Below are 24,096 nucleotides of genomic sequence, written 5' to 3' on the forward strand. Positions count from 1 at the left end.
AGAAGAAAGGCCAGATGTGGGTTAAATCTAGCAATATTCTCAGGATCATTCCAGCATTTTTACAGATTTGCATGTGTGTTTTATACTGATTTATGGTTGTTTCCCTGTGTGCCGTTCAAAAGCGAGAGCAGGGAAATGCATCATCGGAAGCAGCCCATGGAGTGTGCTTTGCTTACATACTTATTGGCTTCATTGTCGTCGCAGAAGTTTGCTGGTGCTCTTGGTGTCGTCTTACTGACGATGTAGTTAATGAAAAAGAGAAGTGAACCGGATCAAAGTGGAGCGTGTGCTGTTCCTTCTGTCAGTACCAGACGCACTGCTGCACCTTCTGGAACTGGCAGTGGCAGCCTTAACTGGGTGGGAGGGCAACTGCTTTGGTCACTGTCTGCCAGCAGAGGCTTTTCTGTCAGCGGTGCACAGTCATTCTCTGCCAAAGGGGAAGCAGCTTCCAAGGAGATGCTGAGGCGACATCCTGTACTGCATTGCAGGGCATGAAATTGCCTTTTCTCTGTGATCTGGCTCTCTCTCTGGCTTCCATGGCCACCGCCTGCGCTATTTATTGGATTATTGAAGTCTGATGACCATTCACGTTAGCAAAGAGCCCAGGGCCTGGCAATAGGGGAGGTTCACATGGTCTCCATTGTCTGGAGCCAGCCTGATTATTTTCGTTTTTTGGCATTTGCATGAATTCTGGGATTAGCTTTTCTTCTTCAGGAGCAAAGTCTTGTCAGGATGAGTTGGCCATATCTTGGGAAAAGGCATATACGCTCTCTGTGCCTTGGGTTCCAGGGTGCACACTGCACACTTCCTTGTAGGGACAAACATATTCTAGACCCTTCTAGACCCCAGCCACTGAAGCCTGTTCTTACCTACATAGCTCTATCCTGGATTCTGCTTCTTGGTCACCCTTAAGTGTCATGGCATGAGGGGAAGTGGCTTTATTTGTATCAGGGGTGAGGGACCTTAGACCCAGAAGCCAAAGGCAGCCCTCCAGGCCTCTTTCACTGGGCACTGGGGCTTTGCTCAGGCCACACACCCCTCCCTAGGCTACAGTCCTCTGATCAGCCCTGTTCCATACACTCCTCAAATGCTCTTTTTTTTTTAATTCTGGAAGTGTAATAATGACTTTTGATTGCCTGGATGGAGAAATGGATGTGTGCATAGAAACCTCTAACTGAACATAGCCTACTATGCAAAAGGTATAATCATATACGTTCCTGTGCCTACTTTCCTGTAGGGCCCTGCCCAGCACAGTCATGTGACACCCAGAAATTTGCCCATGAGGGAATTGCAGCCCTTGGGCTAAGAAAGATTTCCGCCCCATCTTATACTGATACCTATTATCAGTTTGTCTGAACCATCAAGTATTGCTTCTATTTCTACCCTAATAGTGAAATGTTGCCTTAAACAGAGTGGAGGATGGGCTGACTCAGATGCTTTGGGAATTCCTCAAAAGGTTAGATCGGACAGATCAACAAACTCCACATAAGAAGAGAAATAAACTACCACAGGCAGATCAATGCAAACAGAAGTGAAAAGTAAGACTATGGAGTGGGGTTGGCACAGTGAAAATCAAGCTTTATAAATTCTGGCTTTTAAAGCACTTAACAGATTGCAGCCTGTTTTGGCATAACTTATTCCTCCCTGAGAGTTCTTTGAAATGACTCCTACGCGGGAATACATGTGAAAAGTGTTAATGTCGGATGGGAGCCCCTTGTGGGTTTTCTAGAAGATAACTGTGATTAGGATATCAGATTCCTGCCAGCTGCTGCTGGTAAGTCTTTCCTCTGAAATCTGCAAGGGTTTCAGCTACAACACTGAGCTGGCTTCTATAGGAGGTCTGGAACTTCAGGAGCAGGGCCCAAAGCACAGCCCTTCTCTACAGCAATATTTTCTAGATTTCTAGCTTTTCCCTGGACCTTAAGCTTGAAATATATAGAAGAAAGTTCAAAGCACCCACTTGGGATCAAAGCTTAAATTGAATGATCAGATCCCACTTCTGTAATTTGTTTTAAGACTAGCTCATTTGAAAGACCACATGATATTTCTATTTATAGTTAGTTTTTATCTGAGTTTGTTTCTATTTTATTTGTTAAACTTGCTGTACACAGCTTAGAGACAATTGTCACTAAGCAGAATATAAATTGTCAACAAACAAATAAATTTCAGAGACATGAACTTGAGGAGCTTTCAAGGAAAGGGGAGTAGCACTGATGCTTCAGGGCCTTTTGGTCATAATAATACAAATAACTTATATAACACGTAATTCAAAATACTCTAACTTCATGTTTAGCTGACTCATCCTTATAACAGCCCTGTAAGATAGGCATGTATTAAGATAATAAAAATAATAATCAATATCCCCATAACATTGTCTGAGGCTTGTCTGAGGCCACTTTGTGAGCCAGTGATCAGAGCTTAAATTTAGAAGCAGAGACTGCTTGGCTCACACCTCATAGTTATCTTTGTGGTCTGTGGCAGTCAGCCTGTGTCACTTTTATGGCAGTGGCCCTGGTGTCCATTGCTTCCAGGTCTTTCAGATGACATAGCTGTGCAACTAAGCCTTTGTGGTAGAGCAGTGTTGGTTCCTGGCTCTCCCTTTCTTGCTTTAGCACAAGCCTGGGGACCCAAATGAGGCCTTTATCTGGCCCTTTGAAAAGCCCACAAGCAATACAGGAGGGTTCTAGTGCTCTCCTGCTGTTGTTCCCATGCTACTCTTCTTCCAGGTCTGGAAGTAGGATACAGCCATCATGGCATTGATAGCCTTATCAGACATCATTTTTTCTAGTTCCTCTTAAAGTTACCTAAGATGATAAGTGAAGGCTTTAATAAGCTTACATTCAGATTTCATTTTTACATGGAAAAAACAAATCATGGCAGGATTGGTAAGAAAGACTTACCTATGCTACCCCTGTTCTGTACATTTCTTGTAGTATGGATGCTAAGCTATCCTTGCAGTTAACCCTTTGTTGGAGTTGAGTAACAATGCCTTTTGTGCGATGAGCTTACCATACCACCTCTCCAGTGATAGATAGAAATTTCTATAAGCCACCAGCCATTACAAGCCCATAAATTGCTGAATCAAATTAAAAATTATACAGTTTAAACCTCTGAGACCATCACTGAGAGCTTTCTTTTAATGACAGTCACTAGAAATTTTACAGTCTTTACGGTTACCTCTTTATGCTCAAGTGATGTGTAGGTGATAGACTGGCAAATATTTTGCTTTTATCCATAAAACTGACCACAGCAAGCTTCAGTCTATTATTTTTTTCACACGGGTTAATTGGAGGCTGACGTTGTTGTCAGTAGCCTTTTGAGGTTGCCATGATTGTACATTCCATTCTTTCTGAGGTGCCTTTTTATACCCATTTCCCTCAGGTCAGTCCACACAGTGAGCAGCCTCCCAAATGGATGGGGAAGGGTTTGGGGAGCTCCTGCAGCAGGCAGAGCAGCTTGCAGCAGAAACAGAGGGCATCGCTGAGCTTCCTCATGTCGAACGCAACCTCCAAGAGATCCAGCAAGCAGGAGAGCGCCTGCGCTCCCGGACACTGACCCGCACTTCCCAGGAGACGGCAGATGTCAAGGCGTAAGTTCCTGGTTTGCTTGAAGCTTTTGGTTGTGTTGGTAAGATGCTTATAGCAGCAGACCTAACTAGGGAGTAAACCCCAATGAACCCCTTGGGACTGAATTCTGAGCGATGTGCTTAGGGTTGCACTGTAGGTCATTCTTTTTATATTCTCTGTGGAATGTGTTATGATGTATCTTTAAATTGCTTTTATGTAATTTTATTGTGGTCTGTCCTAGACACCTTTTGGGGAGGAAGGGTGGATTATTATCTGTACCCATTCCAACCTGGGTTCAGGAATGAATCTTCCTTGATTACCCTAGCGGATGACCTCTATTGAGAGGGGAGATTGTGAACCTGTTTCTCTTAGTAAATCCTATTGACAGTGATATCCTCCTGGACTGTCTACAAGAGATGGGTAACAGGGGCACTGTTTCACAGTGGGTGCATTGTATCTCCAGGGGCAAAAAGTAGCACTGGATTATTGCTTCTCAGCCCTTTGCTTTTGATCTACTGGTGCTGCAGAGCACTATATTGTCTCTGGTGCCATTTAACACTTACATGAAGCTGTTGGGAGTGGTCATTGGTGTTGGGAGTCTGAGGTGAGATGCCCATGTAGTGGAAGTTGCCCCCAGTTCCAGTCACCACACAGAGGCAGCTTAAGGTCCAAACTAGCTTACTTCTGCAGAAGATAAAGCTTCAGTGATGCAGTTTTGGATGTTGATAAATACATACAGTGGTGCCCCGCAAGACGAATGCCTCGCAAGACGGAAAACCCGCTAGACGAAAGGGTTTTCCGTTTTTGAGCTGCTTCGCAAGACGATTTTCCCTATGGGCTTGCTTTGCAGGACGAAAACGTCTTGCAAGTGTTCTGATTTTTTCCCCGCTCCCCCCCCTTTTCTAAGCTGCTAAGCCGCTAATAGCCTTTTAGCCGCTAATCCGCTAAGCCTTTAATAGCCGCTAAACCACTAATAGCGCTAAGCCGCTAATAGGGTTGCTTCGCAAGACGAAAAAACCGCTAGACAAAGAGACTCGCGGAACGGATTAATTTTGTCTTGCGAGGCACCACTGTACAGTGGTACCTCGCAAGACGAATGCCTCGCAAGACGGAAAACTCGCAAAACGAAAGGGTTTTTGGTTTTTCGAGTTGCTTCGCAAGACGATTTTCCCTATGGGCTTGTTTCGCAAGACGGAAACGTCTTGCAAGTTTGTTTCCTTTTTCTTAAAACCGTTAATACAGTTGCGACTTGACTTCGAGGAGCAACTCATAGCACATGGTGTGGTAGCCTTTTTTGAGGTTTTTTGAAGACTTTGATGGTTTTTGAAGCTTTTTCCAAATACAAAGCTGCTCCAGCAATTCAATACATGGAGTGATTTGTGTCCTTGAAAGAAATGAATCTCTTCCCCACGTCCAGTTCCTCATACGATCAGGAGTTTTTGAGCAAAGTCTCATCAGTACACCAATGATACCCAACTCTGTTTCTTTGTAACATCTGAACTGGGAGTGGCTGAAAAGGCCTTGAACCAGTGTCTAGATGCAGTGGTGGGCTGGGTGAAGACTAATAAACTGCGTCTGAACCCTGGGAAGATGGAGGCTCTGTGAGTGTGCCTGGAAGTCAGTAAGTTGCCTGCCCTGGATGGCGTTGCTACTCTCCGTAAAGGAGCAAGTGCATAATTTTGGGGTCCTTCTGGATCCCGCTCTGTCACTGTGAAAGTATTTGTAGTCTCATCCCACTGCCTTTTCATGTCTCTTATAGATCAGTTCTCCTTGGGTCCAGAGGTCTTGACATCTCCCACATCTCCCAGCGGTTGGAGAGTCTTAGTGCTGTAACAACATTTGAGCCTCTAGAGCCTGTAAAGGACACAGATATACAGGTAAGGGTCTTTGTGTAATGATGTGTGAACAGTATCAGAATCAGCAGTGAACAGTAATGGGTTACTGCCAGCTTTTTGGGGAAGCAAGTGTTTGAGCTGTACTGATTGCAACACTTTTAAGTACTAAGATAGTTTCCCCACATTTTCCTATCAATAGGGATATGTTCTGTGAAGTTAATTGTGAATTTCCTAGAGTTCTTTTCTTACCTCCCCTCCTTCAGTGATGACAAATTCTACCTTCAATATCTACATGTTTCAAATATTCATGCTTTAAATATTAGGATCAAAAGTTTTAGTATGAGACAGACAGGGTGGAAAAATGATTCTTCACATAAACCTCCCTGAAGTTGGTATGATTTCATCAGCATGAACTATGTGCTGCATTCAAGACCCATCTTTGCAAAAAGCCACCAATCCCAGAAGGCAGAATTCTGTGTTTGCCTCCCTTGTTGCATCTGTTTTCTCTTTAGGGAAAGAGCTGTAGCTCAGTGGTAGAGCTCATGCTTTGTGCGCGTAAGGTCTCAGGTTCAGCCCCCAGATTCCCCAGGTAAGGCTGGGGAGCGGGGAGACTCTTATCTGAATCTCTGGTGAGCAGCTTCAAGTGATTGTAGATAATACTGATGCACAATCTATTTTCAGTACAGAATTTGGGTTTTCTTGTACTGAATTTGAAGTGTAAGTACAATCTGTCCTCTTTTCAACATTATTCATTTCTTTACTGAATCAGCTGCCTCTTCATCTCCCCACCACACCACCCCATTGTGTTGTAGTGGGTGACACTGGCAGATTCATTAGGATTCCAGACTTTCAAATAAAGGCAGACAGAACTTCAGCTACTACATCCTTGTAAACTTCTGTTTTCCTTTCAATCAAGGCTTTAGCCGGAATGGATGTCTATAAAATTTGTGCTTTGAATGGCTCAGTAGTATTATTTGGCCCAAGGTCTTAGCCCATCAGCCTCCCTGCCCTCTTCTGTTAATCAATTGAGTGTCTTGCTGAGCTGAACTTGTTTCTTAAACCATATTTTTTTTTACTGTTGATTGGGGAGAAGCATGCCAAATTGCATCTTGGTTAATTATGTGAATTATTTAGCAGTAATAAACTTAGATGGCTGATACAAAAAGAGGGTAGTTTCGGAAATGGCTCCCATTAGAGTAATTGATGAGGAATCTTGTAGTAGATTCCTGTCACTTGAGAGTGGGGTGAGTTTTTTCTTGGGTGGATGAGTCTTTGTATTTTGGAGGGACTTCATTTTCATATCCATTTTGAAGGCAGACAGTGTAGCACTGAAGGTAGGCATGCCTTCATAGGTTACTCTTGAGCTCATGAGGTGCAGCATCCAGTGAACCACTGGGGTTCCTTTGGACCCTCCCAATATGGTTAAAAAAAACCAGGAGAGTCCTTAAGGGAGAACACATGGCTTCCTTCCTGTTGCACTGCTCTGAGGAAAGGCAGGATTCAGGCTGTGCTAGAGGAACAGAAAGTTCTGGTGTTGCTTCAGCAACAAACAACCTGAGCCTGAGCCCTTATTACTAAAATGAGAATACTAAATCCATTTGAAGGCCCTAACCAATCAGATATTGAAGGTTATGTCATGATTTGTGTAGATCACGGAGGAGCAGCTGACCAAGAATTTAGTAGGTTTTGATCAAAATAGGATTTTCGTTGCATGACTGGAGTGGGGTCCCATCAATCAGGAAGGCACATCAGCTTGCTTAGTCTTGATCTGTAACTGCTTAACCTTTCCCTTTTTGTTAGGGAATAAATTTCCTTACAAATAAAATTTTATTCTTTTGATCTATTTTTGTTGTTTTCTCGTCTTGTTTAAACCGCTGACCTACCCCAACAATCTTAAATCTGAGCAGTAGATAGAGTACCACTTGCAGTCAGATGTTGTAATTAAATTAGGACCAGGCCTTCAGAGAAATTCCATACCCCTAAATTTATTCTTCCACCATGACAGAAAATGGTTGGATGTTGGGTTTGTTGAAAGGCATGTCATCATAAGGTGAGGAAGAAGCCTAATTGCCTTTTCACGTGATAAAGAGTGATTGACTCTTTCTACCAGTTGAAGACTTGGGAGAAAGCTGCAGCTGGTCCTACCTCCCAGTGAATGTAAGTCACAGTGATCTTGGGCTTACATCCTCCTCTGTCTTCCTCTGGTTGTGGGTACAGGAGGAGGTTAGAAGCTTTACTTTTCATTTTCGATTAACCACAGGTGGTTGTTATGGTTCAAACTGGATAGACTATGGTTAAACTTAGCTATGGTTTGTTGAAACACATCAACTTCAAACCGTGCTTAATGAGATTTTCTCATTTCAGCAAATCATAGTGAAAATTAACCACAGTTTGGGGTTTCATATGACAGCAGTTAATTGAAAATGAAAGCAGAAGCATGTGGTTGTGCCAGAGGAAGAAGAGGGAATGCATAAGTCCAAGACTGGCTATGGCTCCACCTCATCACACTAAACCCTAGTTATAACATCATATTCTAACATAGCCTAAGGGGTGGGTGGGTGCAAACTCATGCCCGTTGCCTTCACACATTATGCTTTAACTGTACTTTTAAAACATCTAAGATGCATATCTCAGAACTAGTGTGGGAAAAGCAGCCCAAAGTGCAGAACAAAGAGGTCCTGTTCTCAAGCAGCTGTTTTTTCTCATGCAATATTTCATTTGATTTTGTATTGACATCACTGCTACATTTCAGGTATTAGTCTGTGCTCAGTGCAATTCCCACTTAATCTGCCTGGAATTAAGGATGACACATCCCATAAATGTGAAATGCATTTGTAATAATAGGCACAGTGATGTTTACTGGGGCTCCTTTAGTGTTACGGTGAATCCACAATCTCTTCAGCTTTTAAATCTTTGGCTTCAGAATTGCCAGTAAGATGACAGGCTTAATGGCATTATGCAAAATCTCTTATACTGAGCTGTACGCTTTGGGTTATTTCCCTGTGGTTAAATCTGCAAGGAATCCATTCTACTTTTTAGCTGTTCAAAAAGTACCTTTTAAAAAAATCATATCGAGTATAGGTAACTTACTTTACTTATGCAGTCACAGCTTTTCACAGGTGGGTGGGGAAGGAAGGAAGGAAGGAAGGAAGGAAGGAACCAACTCTCCATTTATTTGTTCCTCCTCCCCTCCTACACCTGTGCAAAAATGTGATTGTGAGTTTAGCTGACATTGGGAAGGAAGCACAAGGACTCTGGAACCCTTGTGCCTCCTTCCCAAAGCTTAGCAAGTACTTAGGCTTTGAGAATGGAATGTGACAGGATGGCTCTGGGGCATTGCCCTCATGCTGCCTTTCTGAAGCCAGGTTCGCAGCCCTTCACCTTGTGATAGGTGCTTGTACCTGATATCCTCTTGCTGGTAACAATGGATGCTTTGCCACTGTCCCCAACAGTCTAGTGCAGGGATCTGCAACCCGCGGCTCCGGAGCCGCATGTGGCTCTTTTACACCTTTGCCGCGGCTCCGGGGCGGATACTAGCGAGGGGAGGAGGCGCATTGTGCGCTCCGACACTCCCCACTGTGGTGGGCACTGTACTGGCTGTGACGTTGCATGGGGGTGGTGCGTGCGTTAGTCACGCACCGTCCCAACGTCACCTTCCTGCCCGCTGTCAGATCGGAGGGCAGCGGCGCGCATGCTTTAAATGTCGCAATGGTTTTGCGGCTCCCAGTTGTTGTTTTTCTTCGGAAACGGGTCCAAGTGGCTCTTTTTGTCTTAAAGGTTGCAGACCCCTAGTCTAGTGGTTCTACTTCTGAATGCCAGGTCAGTCCATAACAGAACCGTGCTGATCCACAATTCTGTTGTGGGTGAGGAGGTTGGCTTAGTGTATTACTGAGACCTGGGTGTGGGAGGTGGGTGGGCTAACTTTGACTCCACTCTGGTTGCCCATGTATTCAAGCTTGCATCTGGTGTTGGGCCAAAGAGACTGGCTAGTGATTCTGTAGTTGTTACCGCCCACCCTACTGCTAATCAGCCTCCCTGAATGTGCTGGCCAAGGTTGAATTGGGTGTGATGTTATAGGAAACAAGAACTGTGTTTTAGGGTGACTTCAGCATCCATAGTGGGGATGCCTCGGATCTAGCTCAGGAGTTCATGGACTTCATGGCAACCATTGGGCTGTTTCAAATGATCATCAGTCCAATGCACACAGCAGGACATACTCTTGGTTTAGTCTTTGCTCTATGTGGGGAGGGTGGTGGTCTGGAAATATAGGGGTTGAGGTTTGGACTTTCAGCAATAATTCTCCCTTGCAAGAATTGTCAGTGCATCCTAAAAAATGTGGTCCACCCGAATATTGCTCTTTTGCTTAAAACACAGCAACATTGTTTGCTTAGTTTGTTTATTGATTTACTGAATCATTCAAGGGATAAATTAAATTTTCACCTCTTGAATGTTCAGACAGATTCATTCAAAGGCAGATTTGTTCAGTTATGGTCCAAACTGGTGTGTGTATTAATGCATTAGCCAGATCTTATTTACCGTATTTTTTGCACCATAACACTCACTTTTTTCCTTCTAAAAAGTAAGGGGAAATGTCTGTGCGTGTTATGGAGGGAATGCCTACGAATTTTCCTCCTCTAAAAGCTACGTGCGTGTTATGGTCGAGTGCGTGTTACAGAGCAAAAAATACGGTAAATGCCACTCTTATTTGGTCCCAGGGTTAGCAGAAATGCCAGTTGATTGAGTTGGGGCATCAAAGAGTGCTGCTGTATTTACAGTAAAGAAATATTAAAGCAAAAGAAACTGCAGGAGTGTGTGTAAAACTACCTATTGTGTAAAGATAGCATGTGCATTTCTTTTGCATTTGTTGCTGTGCTACTTTTGTCTCTGGCCCCTCCCGCAACGGGCATGTGCCCCACTTAAGAAGAATACCCAGAAGGTATTGCTGCCCTTGGGCTGAAAAAGACTCCACAGCCCTGCATTAGAGTTACCAGTGGTCTAATAAAATCAGAAGAAAGTGGGCAGATGGCAGGTGTGTCCCATGCTGTCTCTCGTTGCCTCATATATCTGCAATCGTTATTGGCTGAGCAATGGGGTTGAGCTGAGCAAGAGTGAAAGTCTTCCTTCTTTGTGAAGACTCTGCCCACCCCAATACTGTTGAAATGCAGCCAGGCTTTAGTGGTCTCTGAAGTGCTGGATTGTGCCTGGATTCCATGCCTGTCCGAAATGTAGGCTCTAATGCGCTAATGCACTTCGTGAATATTTCATTTGGTAGTCTTGGTTCAGAACACAGCCTGTTGTTTCCGAAAGCTGTTGGAGAGATGTACTCGGTTTTGTTGTGCCAAAACCTCTGCAAAGAATAAGAGCTTTCCATTTGATGGCAATCAGAATATGCTGGACAGTAGTTTGTTTGCTTGCTTGCTTGCTTGCTTGCATGCATGCATGCATGCTTGTGTTCTGCTCTATGTCACCAGAAACAAATGGATAAATCTTAAGGGCTGAAACCTCATACCTTCAATGCTGGCTGAAGAGTCTGCTCCAGAGTATCAGCGCCAGAAGGAATACTACATGAGTGCCGGTTGCTTTTGTTTCTAATTTATAAGTTCTAAGCTGAAGATGTTCAACATTCTGCAGCAACAGCTCTTTAGAGTCCATCATATGCTGTAAAATAATCATGAGATTACTACTTACTAGACCTCAGTGGGTTAAAGAATGCTCTGTCAGAGCAAATGCTATATCATTTCAGAAACAGATGAGACATCTCTTTTCCTAATTCCTTTTACGAAATGTTGCATGGCTGTATTCATTTTGACTAGGGTAGAATACGGTTTATGAAGTTGGCATGTTTTTGTAATTATTATTTTTTTTAAAAAAAAAAGGCAAATGCCCCTGACAGTTAAGTCCAGTCGCAGACGACTCTGGGGTTGTGCCGCTTATCTTGCTTTACAGGCCGAGGGAGCCGACATTTGTCCGCAGACAGTTTTTCTGGGCCATGTGGCCAGTATGACTAAGTCGCTTCTGGCACAACAGAACACCAAAACCAGAGCAGCACACGGAAACACCGTTTACCTTCCCGCCAAAGCGGTACCTATTTATCTACTTGCACATTTTGGCGTGCTTTCGAACTGCTAGGTTGGCAGGAGCTGGGACTGAGCAACGGGAGCTGACCCCGTCACGGGGATTTGAACCACCAACCTTCTGATCAGCAAGCCCAAGAGGTTAAGTGGTTTCTACCACTGCACCACCCGCATCCCTTGTAAAATGTAGATAAAGCTAAATACATTGTGGCCAAGTTTGGATATAACATGAAACGATGGTTAGTTTGTAACAGAAGCAAGAGCATCCAGTCTCCTCCTTTTGGCTAAGCTCCAAACTATGCCACTGTGCCCATTGTACACATAAATGAGTAATTACTCCCTGTTGCCCTACTTTACTTCCCTTGATCTGGACACTAGACTTCTGTTGATGCAACCTAGAGTAGCATTCACTTTTTTGCTGCTTCATCATACTATTGACTCATGTTGAGCTTGAGGGTCTACTAAGACCCCTAAATCAATTCTACTTGTACTACTGGCAAGCTAAATGTCCCCATTATATTTGTGCAGCTGGTTCTTCCAACCTAAATGCAGAGCATTACATTTGTCCCTATTAAAATTCATTTTGTTAGTTTGGGCTCAGTTCTCCAATCTGTTAAGGTCATAGTGAATCCCAATTCTGTATTATGCAGCTTTAGCTACCCCTCCCAGTTTGATGTGCATCCCCTCAATACCTTTATCCAAGTTGTTTATAAAGATGTTGAACAACAACAGGGCCAGGACAGAACCCTGTGGCACCCACCTTATCACTTTTCCACAGGATAACGAGGAACACTCTTTGGGTGTGAGGCATGATGTTGCAACACAACCACATGTTTTGTGCAAGCAGCCTTCCATCTGGGCTTGCAGTTTGCCAGACACCATAACAGCTGGGGTGGCAAAATGTTTTTGTACTGCTCCCCTGGAAAAAAGAGAGGTTTTACTAAGAGTAGACCTGTTGAAATTACTAGACATGGTTAAGTTAGGCCTCCTAATTTCAGTGGATCTACTCTGAGTAGAATGTAGCTGGCTACAACCCACAGCTCCATGTTCTATCTGCAGATTTCCATGCTATCTTAATTGGAGGAGGTTGTAGGGCTGATGAAAGTACCAGATGCTCTCAGGGCTGTGTTTGAACCTCAATCAGCCTTCACTAATAGTTGACAGGGGCTGATGAGAGTTGTAGTGCAACACATTTGGAGGGCAGCAGAATGGTAAATGTTGAACTAAATACCTAAGCAGTTTGTCTCTCCCTTTTTTTGTCTATCTGCTGATCTGCGTTTTTTATTTACAGTTTAAGTGCTGCATTTTATAAAATTTTATACCTTAGGGTGACCACAGGATATAGGATAAAAAATTACTTTGCAGTACTAAAATACTGCATGGGCCAGGAAGGTAAATCTGTTTCAATAGCTGTGATAACAAATTGGGTTTCTTTCCTACCTTAAGATTTCAGCTGTTGTGCTTACAGCTGAGGTTAGGCTTTTACTGGAGAGTGAGTTTCAAAGGGTGTATCACATATTTACGGTAATATTGAAGCATTGATTGTTGACTTATTTGTAGACATTAATACAGAACTATTTCCTTACTTGGTGCCTTGGAACGTCCATTAAGCTTTTGGCTTTGGGCCAGGATAGGTTGCAGTTCTGCAGTTTATAATGCACGTTGGCCATCTGTCCTTAGAGTACTAATGTGAGTTTAATTTTAAAAGCACATGAAGCCTGCAGTTTCTTTTGTTTTAATATTTATTATCTTGCCAATACTAGGAAGGATGGCTCTTTAATGCACATTACTCAGGTTTGTCTTATTTAAAAAAGCATAGCATAGAAAAGACATGAACGTCATTATGTTTTGTGTATTGTATTGTACTGTCATTTCAGTCTGGTAACATCACATCTTGGGATTACCTTTAGAAGTAGCATTGTTCATTTGGGTGTGGTAAATATGTAAACAAATAAATGATATATATTTTTTGTAAGAAGCCTGAATGCTTCAGCTTCTTGAGTTGGTGGTGGTTTGGGTATTATTGGTGATGATATGATCGGAAACGGCACTTTGATTTCTTCTCTGAAATAAATATGGAAGTATTTTGCTTTATAGTGGTTAAAAAAAAGTTCCCTTGCTTTCTGTGTGGAGCATCACTCTGGATTTTTGCAGATGTTTTCAGCCAGCAGGTTCAGATCAGAGTTCATCCATGGTGCCTAGTGACAACCCCATAGAACGCAATATAGGCAAGACTTGCTGGCTCAAGTGGGAGTGATCTTATGTGGGTAATGTTTAAGCTGTCCCTGATGAGGAGGTGCTGGTGATCTTGTGGGCAAAGTGAAATCCAGAACAACAATGTCCTGACCTATCTTCCCCACTACTCTTGAGTGACGTTGGCATATTTTCAGTATCAACAATATTTGGCTTTATGATTGGCAGTGGAGGCCCTGTTGGTGGTGACACCACTGTTGTGTGCTGCCTTGCCAGTACTGGGTAATTGAAAGACATTGTTTCTGGCATCTTTGACTTTATTAGTTAGTTGTGGGACATTTGGCTTGTTTTAAAATGCTTGTATTGCTTTTATTGCCTTGTTGTCTGCTGTCTGCTGTTGTCTCTAGGGAGGAAGGGTGGATGAAAAGCAAATAATAAATAATAATAAGCAATGATAATAAAAATAAAAAATAGGTAATCTCTCACAATGTGTAAGCTAGAATGCTCTCATTTTGTTGTATCAATATGTATAAGATATAGAATACTTTGTTACATTGGATAGTTTAAGGCTGATTTTGTATGAACATTAGAAAATTATATATATTGCAGTCAGTATTTACGCTAACAAAAAAGGCATGTAAACACATGGTTTTTCAGCTACTAAGCAGGTGTGATTAATAAGGTCTGCATATTTGAAATGCTCTATTGATCGTATTGTATCATATTATGTGCCAACATACTTCAGCACAGCCAGAAAGAGGGCATTACCATATAGCATTTTAATTTATGCAGTGACAATGACTATTTATAGGTTTAAATAATTACAATGCCAATTTGGGTCACTCTGCTCTACTTCTTTAGTTACTTGCTGCTGCAAGAGATAATAAACTATCTGCAGGAGGGTGAATTAATAGGTGTCTCGGTAGACCTGAAAGGGCAAGAATTTGATTGCATTCTTTAAACCCTTTTTCTAATTAAAAACATTTTCTATTACAGAGGTGGGCATTCTGTCTTAACCCTTGGGCGTAACCCTCTCCCCCTCCCTTTTATTTGAATTGGTGCAGGCCATATCTGTTGTGAATCATAGGTTTCTAAGCAGGTAGTTTTCACATTTTCATCATGGATGTAGTGGTTAGCATGGAAAAAAATAAATGCCAACTATTAGTCATACAGTTTCAGGGCCAGGCTTGAGTGATGTATGGTTGTATCTAAAACTAGTTTTGGCATGACCGTTCTCCAGCTCAGGATCATTGTCAATGTTATTTCCTGGTTGTTCTGCTGCAAATAAAGCCAGGATCCCTGTGTTCATGCCACGTAGCATTTCATAGAGACAAAAGGGTCAGAGCTGGGGTCAGGTAACAGGGAGGAGGAGAATATATCCCAGGGTGCACATGGCTTGTACCAGGCCCCAATCCACTGAAATGATTTAGGTTCTGGTGCCATGTGCCATCGTTACACTGGAGATCTTGATAGTCAAGTGGTGGAACCCAGACCTGGTGGGGCACCTAGGAGGTCACATGGATGATACCTAGGTCCCCATCCTCCCCAATTGAAAAAGGAACAGTAGTCACTTAAGCAGTATATTTGTACAAGTACTTAGCACCTAAAGTGTTGCCTTTGCATCTGAGAACAAAAGGTGGTGTTACATGTTGGTCTAAGCTCTGAGAGTGCTGAAACTCACTTCAGTTAATATCTTGGAAACTATAGATGTAAAATTTCCAGAAACGTTGAAGCCATGAGAAAAAAACAGCTGTTTTTTCCTGGGTGGGGAAAACTATTTTACACCATTTACAGCGATTTTACACCATTTCTCAATGTACTCACCAGGTGCATTCACATTCTGCTATAGACAGACAAATCTATTGATTTTGTTGTGTCTCGTTTTTTCATTTTACAGTCTTAAGTTCCATTCACCACCTTTCTGCATCACTTTGTAATTTAAAAAAAAAATCATCTTGAAGTTTTGCAACAATGTAGTACACATTTCTCTTAATGTACCCACCAAGGTATGGATTTTAACAATTCCCCCCAATATGCACCTTTTTGCATGAACAGTGTTTGATTGGAGAATTGTATTGTAAGATTCTTAGAAGGATGCATTTCAAAAGACAGCTGTGTTTTAGTTTATGTATTGTTTTGGGAAGTGTGAATTAAACCAAATTTATCCTCCAGGCCTACATTCTATAATGTAGGGTATAAATTTCAATAATTTGGAGCAGCCCTTTCTTGGGACCATTTGTGGGGTGAAATGGCCCTAAGAGAAAGAGAAATAGCTGGATTTAATTGCTTTCTGCATGGTTAGTGCAAAAGGATTACAATTACTGGTAGCTTGAAGCTTTATTTCCACTGAAGTGAATGCATTGTTGGACTGTATTGAGGAGATTTTTCTCAATCTCTAGTAGTGGATTAAGACCATTAATTACCAGGCTCTTGCTATGAGTGAGTAAAATGGAAAGGTGGGTGCCTGTCCGTTCCGTGGGGGGGGGGGGTGTACACACCCACCCACACCCATAATGACTCCTGCTGCTTTCTTGCTGGCTCTACCTGGGAAGTAATTTGTGGTCAGCACCAAGGCAGTTCTTTCTAACCCCATTTGTCAGGCTCTCCTCTCTGCTTCCCTTTGTTAATCAGGCTGCCAGTGAGATGCACTTGCAGCTGCCTATAATTATTAGATTTGGTAAAGCTGACTTTTAAAAGCAGAGGGGAGGCGGGGGAAGGATCTGAAAAACAGTTACAAACTTTAACCAGTCCTCTGAATGCAGCTGTTAAGATTTTGTTTTAAAGCCGACAAGATCAAATTAGCTGTCTAAAGGTCAGTGCAGTCATTTAAATTCATATTAAAGTGGAGTAATATTCATTTGTGCTGACTTGTCCTACAATTGGAGGGTGGTGGTATATCCGTTCTCTTTTTCTAGGAAGAGAACTCAAGAGACATTATTAAAGCAGACAGTTGATGTGCCTTTTAAGGGGCTTTAACTAAGAACTGGGACCATGTGCAAGGCGCTTTGTTGCCCATGTGAAAGGGATAGCATAGCTAAACATTGGAGGCATGGGGAGGTTAGGTTGGTTTGGGGTTTATTATTTTCAACCCAATATATCTAAATGTTTGCTCAAAGCAGTGGTCGGGACCCTGTGGCTCTCTCAATATTGTTGGACTACAACTCCTATCAGCCTTAGCCAGGATGTCCAGTGGGCAGGGAAAAGGGGAGTTGTAATCTAAATATCTGGAGGGCCACAGATTTCCCACCTTAATTGCAGGTGTTATAAATGGGTTCTTTTTGACATTATTAAAGACCCCAAGATTAGGCTAACAGAAGCAGTTGGTGGTGCTGCTTATATGCTTTGGTGATGGGCATCTTGGGAATTTCACATCTCTGGGGATTCTGTTCCTTGACAGGGTGTTGATAATAAAAATGCTGTTAACTCAAAAGTGGTATATGTGTGTGAATGAGAGGGAGAGGGGGAGCTTAAAAAGCATTGGCTTACCATGGCAAAAGCCTTGTATTCTGTTTAAACAGTCTGGCTGAGAGCCATTTTAATGTAGCTTTCGTTTGACTTCTACAGGGCACTGCCTTGTAACATGAGGGATTTCAGTTTGGCTTGCCTCTGCTCTTGCAGTTGTCTGGTGAAAAGATGTTGGCCAGGTCAGGGTTCTGAATTAAAAACCCAGAGTTGTGTGTTTGTCTTTGTACGTGATTTGCAGAAGGATTAATACGCAGTGCAAAGCATAAGACTTGCTGCTTGATCGTACGCACTCCTGTAGCTGTTGCAACACAAGCAGAGACTTCTACTGCAGCATCCTGTGCAAGGAAAGCTGAGCAGACTAGCACTATCCTACCTTGCTTCCTTCTGGAATCAGATGAGCACCACTTTCCCTGTTTCACTTTTTGCCGGTGTTGGGAGCTCTGAGCCTCTGTGGCACAAGGAAATTTTCCCTCCCTCAAATAAAAGAAGCAGCAACTTCTTCAGCTGGGAAAGGGGTAGGGGTGGATCTGCCTGCTTGCATGGGAGAAGGAGCCAGAGCCCTTGACCCCTGCTGTGCCTCATGTGCAACAGAGCCTGGGATCAAGCCCTTAGTCCTCCTTGGCCCTTTCAAAGCCACCATAGTTGCACTTTGTCAAGCCAGCCACCTTAACATTGAGCTGATGTTTTTAAAATGATTCTTGTTTTTCTTTGTGTGTGCAGAGGCTGAAAAGGTTTTGAATATTCACCGCACTTCTTTATTTGGGAAGAAAACCCCTCCCTATACAAACAGGCCAACAAATTCCTCTTAGACCAAACCTTCAACAACGCAGTCCTTTAGATAATGGACACTTGTTACTCTTTGTTTGATTACATCTCAATTATCACTTGATGGCAAGAGCACAATTAATACCCTAGGTTGTTTGTTAAAAAAACTCCTAATTAAAACCGATTCCTGCTTTTTCCTTGTGTGTGTATAAAAGCCAGCATTCTGTCAGGCTGCTGAATTGTGAGCGAGCTCTCCATTCAGCCGGGCAAAAGACACCATTAATTGGTGAGTGGGATTTTCGTGGCAGAATCAGCACAGCCCGTCTGAGTGCCAATCTTTACTGCCACTTAAAGAAGGAAACTCCTCACCTTCCCTCCCAGACCGCTGCAGGAAGGGTATCACTCTCTGCTGTATAGGACATGTCTACACTGCAGTCCACTGCGCCACATGCTTGCAAAGCAGTGGTTTGCAGAACTGTCATCGCCTTTAGACCTGATCATTATCCCTTGTAACTTCTGCCAAATTCAAAGGGAAAATGCTCCATTCTGTTTATGCAGCAGTGGGCTAAGCTTTGCCAGCAAAGTCTGGCTTCAGGCATCAATGCTGGTGGCTGCTTGAGATTTTTTGGTTTGGTTTGGTTTTTCTGCGCCTGCTAGATTAAGGATTGGGACAACCCTGCAAACCAAGTGCATAAAAATTTCTATCTCACAACATTATTTTTTATTTTTGTTTTAGTCTGCTTGACCATACATCATTCATTCATTCATTCATTCATTCATTTGAATGCACCACTCTGATTGTATTTACAGTTGCTTGTCCTGAGATGTGTTGTGTTTTACAGTAGCCGTGTTTGTACATAGTAATGCTAATATATAAAGCAAGTTTTGTAAGCCATATTGTAAATATGTTGCAAGCTAGTGTTCATAGCTCAAAAAATTTCACTTTGTAGCCCCATTTGCACAAGCAGGTAAAGAAGCATGATGTCTGAATCTAGGTTGGGACACCATAAGAAGCTCTTCATTTTAATTTTTTTATTATTCATTTCATTTCTCTACTACTTTATATTTTTAACCTACCCTAAAACATCAAATAAAAACAATCCAAAATAAAACACTGCAGAAGAAAGTCAAATATAAAGTATACATTCAAATCAATATTATCTGAAAAATTTCAAAATACAGTGGTACCTCGGGTTAAGTACTTAATTCGTTCTGGAGATCCGTACTTAACCTGAAACTGTTCTTAACCTGAAGCACCACTTTAGCTAATGGGGCCTCCTGCTGCCGCTGTGCCGCCGGAGCACAATTTCTGTTCTCATCCTGAAGCAAAGTTCTTAACCTGAAGCACTATTTCTGGGTTAGTGGAGTCTGTAACCTGAAGCGTATGTAACCCGAGGTACCACTGTAAAACATTGCAAAAGAAGTCAATTCCAGAATGCACATTTAATGCAGCAGTTAACAAAAAAAATCTTTATTTCAAAAGAAAACATTACTAAACAAAGTCAAATATAAAATGCACATTTAAAATATAATTAGCAAGAGAATAAAATATTAAGCATAGAACATACCTACTGCTGTTGCTGCCAGTGGTGATTCATGGCAGGTGGCAGCTGTGGAAGCTCAGTCACCTGAGTCTGCAAACATGGCCTTCGGCCCTTTTGTAGCTGGAGTCAGTCAGGGCCTCACCCAGGCTAGGACAGAAAAGGCCTGCAAGACAGGGAGCAGGTCTTCCTGGACTCACATCCAGGATATCATGGTTGGAATACCCACTTGTGTAGTGGGAATGTTTTCACAGCTTATTTTTACTGTTGTTAGCCGCTCTGAGCCCGGCTTTGGCTGGGGAGGGTGGGATATAAATAAATTATGATGATGATGATGATGATGATGATGATGATGATGAAGGAGAAGAAACCAAGCTCTATGCCTTCAATTAGAAAGTTGTATAATTGTTATCTCTTAGATGGGAGGGCATTCCACAAGGTGGGCACCACTCCTGAGAAGGCCTTCTGCTTGGTTCCCTGTAACTTCTTCTCACAATGAAGGAACCGCCGGAAGGCCCTCAGAACTGGACCTTAATGCCTAGGCTGAATGATGGGGGTGGAGATGCTCCTTCAGGTATACAGGGCTGAAGCTGTTTGGTGCTTTAAAGGTCAACACCAACACTTTGAATTGTACTCAGAAATGCGCTGGGAACCAATGTAGATCTTTTAGGACTGGTGTTATATGGTCTCTGGTGGCTGCTCCCAGTCTTCAGTCTGGTAGTCACATTCTGGGTTGATTGTAGTTTCTGAGTCACCTTCAAAGGTAATCCCATGTAGAGTGTATTGACCTGCACCACCATGGACAGCTGAGAGTCCAGAAAGACCCCAAGACTGTGCACTTGGTTCTTTAGGGGTACAGTTACCCCATTCAGGACCAGGAAGTCCCCCAGACCTGCCTGACCCCTGTCCCTCAGAAACAGTACTTCTATCTTGTTGAGATTCAACCTGATCCAACCTCCAACTGCATCCAGACCCTCACACAGGACGTTCACTGTCTTCACTAGTTGTGATTTAAATGAAAGGTAGAGCTGGGTATCATCTGCATACTGGTGAACACTCAGCCCTGTCTCCCTGATGATTTTCCCCAGTGGTTTCATACAGAAATAACAGTTGGTCTGTCAAGTTGTTTGCTGTTTATTCTGATTGGTAGTGGTTCTCCAAGGTCCCAGGAGGAGGAAATTCCTGGCTCTGATATATGAAATCTTTTAACTGGATTGGCCAGGGTTTGAACTTGGGACCTTCTGCATTCAAATCATGTGCTCTGCCTCTAATAGGCAGTGCTCATCCCATGGAGTTCATTTAATTTTAGTCTATTTGCTTCTTCATAGGGGTCTCTTTTCCATCTCCACTTCCCATCAGCCCAGAGTACCCTATGCACCTGACCTGTGAGCAACACTCATGGTCACCTCTCCTTTTCTATTCCTGGCCCCAGCAGTCTTGTGGGTGGCCTTGAGAAAAATCAGAATAAATTATGCAGAAAATACGGATTTGCTTTGTTTGCATACTGGATTTGGTTACAGAATTTGGTGTTGTGTTTATTGCATATAGAAACTAGATCACCCTTCTTTTGTGCAGGATATCTGCGGTCCTGCATATGAATTGCAAAAACATTTGCCACTGTAGAAGACTTGTGCACTAACTGAACCCCTTAGAATAAAAAAGATAAACACTTGAGTTAGATCTTTTTAAAGGAGATGGTCCTCTTCCTGTCTCTGTTTCACCTGAAACTAGACAGCTTTTCCTGAAATGGCATCTAGTTGGATTCCCCTTTTGAGAATCTCTGTGTAAGAGATACCCAACTCTCACCCTTGAGACTGCTGGTACAAGGTTCCAGCTTCTGAGTACAGCATCTGTTTGATCTGAAACAAGGCGGGTTTGGCTTCTTGCAGTGATAAAGGAACTGCTCCCCTAGGATTGTTCCTTGTCACAGCAAAGTGAGCCAGCACTCAGGTGTTGCTAATTTCAAAGGACAAAAGTGCAGCAATGAAGAGGCCACTTGGATGCTTGTGTAGCCTGAGAACCAGTCTCAGGCAGGCAGTCCCTACTTGGCCTTTGACATTGAAATGCCTGAATTACTAAGCACATATTGTAACTTTATGGCATCCAGGAAACATAACATTTATAATTCTATATTTCACTTAACTTCACAAGGCTTTTTCTGCTGTTTGCCATTCAATAAGCCTTGCCAGTTGTTGCAGCCCACCCCAATATCTCATAATTCAGTTCCAAAGTGGAAGCCAGACACTCAGTCTGAAAATCAGAATTTAAATTTGTCTCTGGCTTGTGTGCTCTTCTCTCTCTCTCTCTCTCTCTCTCTCTCTCTCTCTCTCTCTCTGCGTGTGCTTATTTGATAGTATGTTATTCTATTTCTCCCCCTTTCCTTCAAACACACACTCACTTCTACAAAACTGCAACTGAGAGGGAATTGGTCACTCAAAACCACAAGCCTGCAACCTAGCTGGAATTTGAACTTGGGTTATCCAAGTTTGCCATTTTTCCTGCTGAACTATACTATAATTTTTTCTTACAAAGTATGATTGTGGAAAAAGAACAAATCTTTAGGACTCTTAACACCTGCCTTCCAATGGAGATTGCTCCATTGGAGTGGCTTATTTCTCCCATCCACACTAACTTCATTTCATTAATAGGGCACAATTTGAGATGCTAGCTTTGACCGACAAAGCCCAAAATGGTTTTGGACCCTTCAAGGAGTGGCTTCCTGCCTATCTCCAACTTTATTTTCTTCGTCTGATAGAGCCCTCATTAAATATGCAATACAGTATGTTGGACAAATTCAAAACCACATAGAGATGTTTTCTGTGGGTGAACATGTGTGAGAGCTACATTAGGAGTATATCTTTAAAATGTCTATGGTTTTGGGTATTGTTTTGTGATTTTTTTATGGTTTACTGTTGTATTTCATAAAGTACGTCCCCTAAACCCATGTGGATGGGGCAGATTTTAAATCCAGTAAACAAAGAAAATGTTTTATCAGGTATTGCCAGTTTGTAGTGGTTTGGCACAATTGATACACCATTGAATGCAATTTTAATGTACAGCTGTATTTTTTTATTTTTAAAAAACCCTTTAGCTCAGCTCATGAAGTTCACTAGCTGCATTGATAAAGAATATCATGTGCATTAATGGAGGGCTCTGGGCCATTAGCTGTGCTTTGTAAAATGCTTTATCGTGGCCTTGTACCCTGCGCATTTGCAATTGTGTCTGTTAATGCTCCTTATTTTTCTTTATGATGAGGGTTGGGTGAGGCAAGATGGAGAGGAGGAGGAAACACCCACTTCTCGATTCTTCTCTGGATTTCTGCACTGTAATGATGGCACCATCACCTGACTCTCAGGAAAGGCTGGCCTGCCTTGAATTGTGGGGTGACTGGCTCTTTCAGCATGCTTTAATCTTGGTTCTGTTGTATCCCCCACGTTCCTGATTTTAATTGTGTAGCTGCTGCCGTATAGCATTTCCTATGTCGACGATGACCGACATATGTTAAACATACCACGCCCAGCCTTATCACTTGCTGAAACATTTCTTTGGCTTTTGAAACCTTTTTCTGCATGGAATATTTTCTTCCTTTTGTAGCCAGCCACAATCACTAGTTTGAGGTTAAATACACGCTGCAGAATAATAATGTTATTATATCGCGTATGGTTTTGTGCGTTACGTGTGACTGCAATGCATGTGAGTGTGTGAATTAGAAAATACATGCATAGGTACATCTCGGACAGTGTATATTATTTGGCTTCTTAGTGAACCCCAGCAGCACCCAGATCTAACCTCGTCAAGAATGCAAGCAACATATTTTAGTGAACAAAGGTGCCAATCAGTCCGCCAGCCATCAGTGTGTAAATAAGAATGCAGACATTGTTCCAGAGTCTTCTGTGAGTCTTAAGATGGCAGAATCACATTTCTATATAATAATGATGATCTGGCTGTCCCTTATTGCAGCCTCCTGTTTTGTGCAAATTCATGGTGGCTTGTGAAGAGAATAGCTTTACAAGCTGGTGTTGCAATGTGTAGCCACAGCCCTGCATCTCCAGTGCAGGAAATGCATTTTCCACATTAACCAAACATGACAGCTGAAACGGTTATTAACCATGCAAGATGTCGGAAGTCATCAAAAATTCACATTGGTGTAATTGCAGTGGCTTGGGGGTGGGGGTGGGAAAAATAAACCCTTGTTAAATCTTTCTCTGCTTGCATCTCATCTTTTCCTTCCCTTCTCTCCTCCCCGCTCTTAAATCTTACATGGTACATTCCATTAACAATAAAGTATCCTTCTGTAACCTATAAACGCTCCCTTCAGTAACTGGTTTCACACCAGTGCTGCCTATCCTTGGTGAAGGACAGCCCTGAGCAAATGCCACCGCTGCTTTGCTGGCAGTGGTGTTCCACTGTGGGAACAGCTGTTTTCTCATTGTCTTGCTGGACTCTTCACTGTCTCAGCCATAGCAGAGCTTGCAGGGGGTTTCCCACCCTTGAGAAGAAAAACTGTGAGCTCTGATATAGGAAGATTTGAGGTGCCTGGAACCAAATGCCAGGCATTTAAAGTATTGCAACTCACCCCGACAAGGTTTGTAACTTCTCAGTTCTGTAGCCCACAAGATAGGAATGCATTTTACACATTGTTTGTTTGTTTAAATGC

The 24,096-nt window shown here is 42.6% G+C and overlaps 1 protein-coding gene across 3 annotated transcripts in view; it reads left to right on the forward strand.

Annotated features, from left to right (window-relative positions):
• Nucleotides 1-24,096, forward strand: part of NUP93 (nucleoporin 93) — a 72,022-nt gene that overhangs the window by 7,637 nt on the left and 40,289 nt on the right. Inside the window, exons 1-3 of one of the 3 annotated variants that reach the window (XM_082233471.1) lie at nucleotides 1,518-1,538; nucleotides 3,382-3,589; nucleotides 5,326-5,443. In XM_082233471.1, the coding sequence (XP_082089597.1) occupies nucleotides 3,411-3,589; nucleotides 5,326-5,443 (297 nt within the window). In that variant the 5' untranslated portion in view covers nucleotides 1,518-1,538; nucleotides 3,382-3,410. Of the gene's footprint in view, nucleotides 1-1,517; nucleotides 1,539-3,381; nucleotides 3,590-5,325; nucleotides 5,444-23,787; nucleotides 24,025-24,096 lie in introns of those variants that run through there. The other 2 variants (XM_082233470.1, XM_082233472.1) reach the window with 2 other exon arrangements.

Source organism: Podarcis vaucheri (genome assembly GCF_965113315.1).
Source record: "Podarcis vaucheri genome assembly, chromosome: 7".
Taxonomy (NCBI): domain Eukaryota; kingdom Metazoa; phylum Chordata; class Lepidosauria; order Squamata; family Lacertidae; genus Podarcis; species Podarcis vaucheri.